The sequence below is a fragment of the Oncorhynchus masou genome, chromosome 22, assembly GCF_036934945.1.
Source record: "Oncorhynchus masou masou isolate Uvic2021 chromosome 22, UVic_Omas_1.1, whole genome shotgun sequence".
NCBI classification, from domain to species: Eukaryota; Metazoa; Chordata; class Actinopteri; order Salmoniformes; family Salmonidae; genus Oncorhynchus; species Oncorhynchus masou.
In genome coordinates, this window is record NC_088233.1 from 10,099,486 (window position 1) to 10,105,580 (window position 6,095).

Below are 6,095 nucleotides of genomic sequence, written 5' to 3' on the forward strand. Positions count from 1 at the left end.
TGACAAGGAACAGAGTTAGTTTGCATGGTTTTACGTAGCTACAGAGTCTCTTGCGTTGTTATGTGTACATATGTTTTGTGTGTGCACGCAAATAACATTTATATCATGTGATAATTATAGTCACTCAATAAAATAATAATATGTTATGGAATGTTGTCATTATATACACTACCGTTCAAAAATTTGGGCTCACGTAGAAATGTCCTGGTTTTTGAAAGAAAAGCAATTTTTTTGGTCCGTTAAAATAACATCAAATTGATCAGGAATACAGTGTAGACATTGTTAATGTTGTAGAAGGCCAGCATATCGGGGTTTCCTCTTCACTGTTGACGTTGAGACTGGAGTTTGACAGGTACTATTTATTGAAGATGCCAGTTGGGGACTTGTGAGGCATCTGTTTCTCAAACTAGACACTCTAATGTACTTGTTCTCTTGTTCATTTGTGCACCGGGGCCTCCCACTCCTTTTTCTATTCTGGTTAGGGCCAGTTTGCGCAGTTCTGTGAAGGGAGTAGTACACAGCGTTATACGAGATCTTCAGTTTCTTGGCAATTTCTCGCATGGAATAGCCTTTATTCCTCAGAACAAGAATTGACTGACGAGTTTCAGAAGAAAGTTCTTTGTTTCTGGCCATTTTGAGCCTGTAATCTAACCCAAAAATGCTGATGCTCCAGATACTCAACTTGTCTTAAGAAGGCCAGTTATATTGCTTCTTTAATCAGGACAACAGTTTTCAGTTGTGCTAATATAATTGTAAAAGGGTTTTCTAATGATCAATTAGCCTTCTAAAATGATAAACTTGGATTAGCTAACAAAACGGTGCCATTGGAACACAGGAGTGATGGTTGCTGATAATGGGCCTCTGTACGCCAATGTAGATATTCCATAAATAAATCAGCCGTTTCCAACTACAATAGTCATATACAACATTAACAATGTCTACACTGTATTTCTGATCAATTTGATGTTATTTTAATGGACAATAAAATGTGCTTTCCTTTTAAAAACAAGGACATTTCTAAAGTGACCCAAACTGTTGAACAGTAGTGTATATTATATGGTATTGACATGCAAAATGTTGGATGTTTGAAGTTATCCAAATATGATTGAGTTACTGACAATAAATTACTTGTGTTATCATTGTCACGTGTATGGTCAACCGTCAGCTGCACACAGTTTATTCTACAAAGGTGATCTTGTGTGTGTGTGTGTGTGTGCGTGTGTGTGTGTGTGTGTGTGTGTGTGTGTGTGTGTGTGTGTGTGTGTGTGTGTGTGTGTGTGTGTGTGTGTGTGTGTGTGTGTGTGTGTGCGTGTAATTTGCATTGTGGATCAATCATAGATCATACTGTATTTTTACTGTCTAGCCACGTTCAGTGACTGTTACAATGTAGCGAGTAGAATCGGTCATGCCACGCCTTCTCCCCCATGACGACCGTTCTCGAGGGCCTTTTCTCTCATCTCTCTCCACGTATGGGCAGCACACATGACACAAATCCCGCCCTAACCTGAGCTTTTCCGTTTCGATTGGACCACAAGCTTTCAATCGCTGACTTCTTAAATGCTCTCGATGGTTGTCCAAATTTCTGTCAACAGTCACGACTATTGGGACGGACTCGTAACTCGCAGGGTAAGATCGTATTCATGCTATTATTATGATGCATGTTCCGGTACATGTGTGTTTTGTAGCTTGCTGTCTCGCGCGTAAACGCATGACCGTTAGCAGCCTACCAATGAGATGACAAGTGCATAAGGCAAGGTCTTTTCATTTATTTTACCATTTGACTGTTATTATGTCAAATGTATTTAATTAGGGGATGTGCAATAGCTATATTTCCATGTTTAGTTACTGAATTATCCTGTTTTAATTTGGAGTTAAACAATAACCCGTTGTGTTGGCATGTAGCCTTTTAACCACTCGAACTGCCGGACATTTGCTGACCCCACTAGACCCACCCCCAGAATAAATGACATGGCGACTGCTTCTGACATTAAGCTTAGTAACAGCAGTTCCATAGTAACAGTAAAATATTAGGCTCTAGTGAGTGGAGTTGTGTATAGCTAATAATATACAACACCACTGAAATATTGTTGGATATTTAGGTCGCTGAAACTCATCAAGAGACTTGTTGAATAATGTTTTCCACTTACGTGGTAAGTGTCTGGCCACAGTACAGTACCATATGTTACTGCAGTAGTCCAGCATCACCCTCATCTGATCACTGTAAACTCATTGTTTGTGTAGAGTACAGGCTGCTGCTGCCAGCCAGTCCTTCCGGATGTCAAAGTACAAAGTCTTTGTGATGAGGCATGGAGAAGGAGCCTGGACCAAAGAGAACCGCTTCTGCAGCTGGGTGGACCAGAGGCTGAGTGAGGACGGGGTCAAGGAGGCTTTGGCGTGCGGTCACCTCCTGAAGGAAGCAGGCTACCAGCTGGATGTAGTATTTACCTCCCTGCTCAGCCGATCCATCCACACAGCCTGGCTGTTGTTGGAAGCCATGGGGCAGGAGTGGGTCCCCGTGGTCAGGACGTGGAGACTCAACGAGCGCCATTATGGTGCTCTGATCGGGCTGAATAGAGCTGAGATGGCCCTAAACCACGGTGAGGAGCAGGTGAAACAGTGGAGGAGGAGCTATGACCTCACGCCGCCCCCTATCGACGAATCACACCCTTACTTCCTGGAGATCTACAATGACCGCCGGTATTCTACCTGTGATGTGTCTAAAGAGTTTCTTCCGAAGTCAGAGAGCCTGAAGGATGTCTTAGAGAGGCTCCAGCCATACTGGGACGGCACCATTGTGCCGGAGATCAAACGGGGGAAATTGGTGCTCATCTCTGGGCATGGGAATAGCTGCAGGGCCCTGCTGAAACACCTGGAAGGTATGCCTGGTGGCTCCTCGTGTGTCTGTGTGTCTCTGTGTGCCAACCCTGCTCGGCTGGACTGCATCAGTTGCAGTACCATTATTACCATTGACTTTTGCTGCACTGCTATTGTTCTCTTTTGTTCCTGCAGATTTTAGTATGAGCTGCATGGCCACTTTCACTTGCATTTGAATGTTTGAATCCACAAAGGCCGTTGTATTGGAGATTACTAGGGCCTCTGTGTTTTAGACCTAGTTTGTAACTATCATTCACTCCCATTTGGATGAGAGGACTATACTGTATATTAGTTCCAGAAATGTCACGCGGTTGAACTTGTACAAAAAGGCCACTAGGTTTATGTTACATCAGGCTACTGCCAGTAGATCCACATTGACCGTTTCTCTTCCCCACAGGCTTCTAGAGATCACGTTTGTCGTAGTTGGCCAGTCAGGTACTTTATTGGCCGTTATGTTAGAAATTATCGTCGCTATGTAGCTGGACAAAAAAAAAAGTGTAACGATCACGACGTAAACAAAGTTATTCTCTTATCTGTGTATTTTGGTTTTAATTGTTCATGTTGCTAGCGCTTTACGTAACAGCATAGGCGAAAGCTGTGCTAACGGTTTTATTATGTTTATGGCGATAGTATGGTTGTTTTACTGTGGTTTACCGAAGCAGAATAACACAACATTCAGTATTATATCAACAGGTATATCAGATGCTGATATCGTCAATGTGACGTTACCCACTGGGACACCCATTCTGATTGAGCTGGATGAGAACTTCCGGCCCACCAAACCCATGCAGCTCCTGGGAGACCAGAAAGCCATCCAGGCAGCCATCAGGAAGGTGGAGGACCAGGGTAAGGTCAAACAAACAGCCTGAACATAGTCAACAGGATTCTAGTCATTCTGGATTGTAGAATATAGTAAACTGGATTCTAGTCATTTTAGATGATTAGCCAAATTGACTAGCATCTGTTTGGCTAGATTAGAGAATCTAAAATGACTAGAATCCAGAATGACTAGACTCTTTCTGGATTGTAGAATCTAATCAACTGGATTATAGTCATTCTAGATCCTGGATTGTAGAATTTAGTCAACTGGATTCTAGTCATTCTGAATTGTAGTCAACTGACTGCATAATTGTGTTATGGACTGGATCCTATTTGGTACAATGTGGAAACAGAAGGACAAACTATCTTGTTTTGTTAAGTGCTGTGCTTACTAGATTTAACTTCTGTTTGCCAAGATAAAACCCTCTCAAAGTTAACATTTAACATGATAATAGGCTGATTTGATTTGACCCTTGTATTGAGGTTCTTTAGAATTGGGGAAATACTAAGATGTGTCCCCAACAAAACCATTTTTTGAAAAATCTGTCACACGTGCCTTCATTGCCAATATTTTCTGTGGGACTTTTGCAATGCGATGTAGCTAGTTTTTACAGGTGAATTATGACTGACAGAGTCCAGCAGGTGATGATCCAGCACTAACAAGTACAGGTTAATTTATTTATCAAAACCCTTTTTAAAAGCACCTTTATAACAAATATTACCTCAGTGAGACCCGACAGCCTGGCTATTCTTTCCAAGACAGAGCGGCGATTGTGTGAAGCTTTTTTTTTTAGTATAGAATTTCTGTAAATGTTGTTGAAACCAACGGGGCAAACTTGATAAGAGCGTCTTCCAGTGGGGGCTGCTGAGGGGAGGACGGCTCATAATAATGGCTGGATCGGAGCGAATGGAATGGCATCAAACACATGGAAACCATGGAAACCATATGTCTGGTGTATTTTATACCATTCCACTCCAGCCATTACCACGGACCCATTCTCCCCAATTAAGGTGCCACCAACTTCCTGTGATGTCTTCTTATAGGCCTCATGCTAGTTTGAGAGACTTTCATATGAAATAACTGTAGGGCTTATTCATAAAATACCTACATTGACATGCTGTAATAAAGTCAGATTCACGATTTGCTGTATCATTGTATCATTTATTTCCATTTTTAATGTTCAAAGGAAAATATCCCCATCGTACCTTTTCTTCTCTACCCAACTTATCAACGTCGTTTTTTTTGTGTGGCTTTTATTTCATTTAGTGACGACAAACAAACATTTGAGTCGAGTGTTAACTTAACCTAAACTATGTTCAGTATACTCTTATGCTCTACACTGAACACCACTGCATTTACAATGTAGTACAGTGCTACTAAAGGTTGTACCTGATGAGGGTACAATTATTAATATAGTGGCTTGTTTTTTTAAATGTCTGATGCACATGCTTAGACAAATCCCCCCTTTTCCCACTTTAAATCATATTTTCTTGTGGAACTTAATATATTACATTTCAGAGGTTGACGATAACAAAAATGACTGTGAATTGATGAACAACCACTTGTTGTGATTGTTACACAATTTTTATGCACTGTTAATGTAGGGGAAAATGATTCACTCCTTATGAGTGTTGCACTGTGTGTTACATCTGTTTGTGCATGGTTTTAGGGGGCATTTATTGAGATGCTTTTTTTTTTCTTTTTTTTTACACAGGAGAGACATGCATGTATGTGTGCCTCTTGTGTTGTTGTTGGAAACTGTCATGATTTTTTTATCCTCTATCCATCTGTCATAACCACTATCTTGGGTCATTTAAGGAAATGCTGACTATCATTTCGTTGAGCCCTAAAACTGTAAATGTGTAAATTTTATATTGATACTAGAAAATACTGTAGTTCTGTAATGTGTTATACCCACAGTCATCCTAAATGGTGACGATAGGAAGTATTGGACTGATGGTTTGCATGGTGGAAATGAAATAAAGGAACTGAAAACATGCCCCATTCAGTAACAGTATGACTGTCTCAGATTGCTTTTTTTTGGTGTGGTAATAATGGCAAGGATGTGACTGTATGGTCATGTGGAACTTAAGTGTACAGTCGTGTATTATGATAAATGTCCGTATCCTACCAGTTGGAGCTATAGTTTTTCCTAATAAATCATGATAGTCACGTGATCTGAAATGAGCATAGCCCAGACAAATTAATCTCATTGTCCAGGAGAACTTCGGACGGTTACAGGCAGAAGCTGCCCTGCGTTTCTGCACTGTTTTAGTTATGTGCCCAGGAGTGGATGAAAGGGAGGAGTGGATGAAGGGACTATGCCAGAAACCATCACTCTGGGCAGAGACACTTGATTGAGCTGCCTGTTGTAATGGAACCAATAAAGTCCCCAAAATGA

The 6,095-nt window shown here is 41.1% G+C and overlaps 1 protein-coding gene across 1 annotated transcript; it reads left to right on the forward strand.

The window, feature by feature from the left end:
* Positions 1-1,541: 1,541 nt before the first annotated feature.
* bpgm (2,3-bisphosphoglycerate mutase) lies at positions 1,542-5,711 on the forward strand. The gene is made up of 3 exons (XM_064929260.1): positions 1,542-1,626; positions 2,242-2,876; positions 3,568-5,711. Exons 2-3 carry the CDS (start codon positions 2,276-2,278, stop codon positions 3,741-3,743), a joined length of 777 nt encoding a protein of 258 aa, XP_064785332.1. The 5' UTR covers positions 1,542-1,626; positions 2,242-2,275; the 3' UTR covers positions 3,744-5,711.
* The last annotated feature ends 384 nt before the right edge of the window (positions 5,712-6,095 follow it).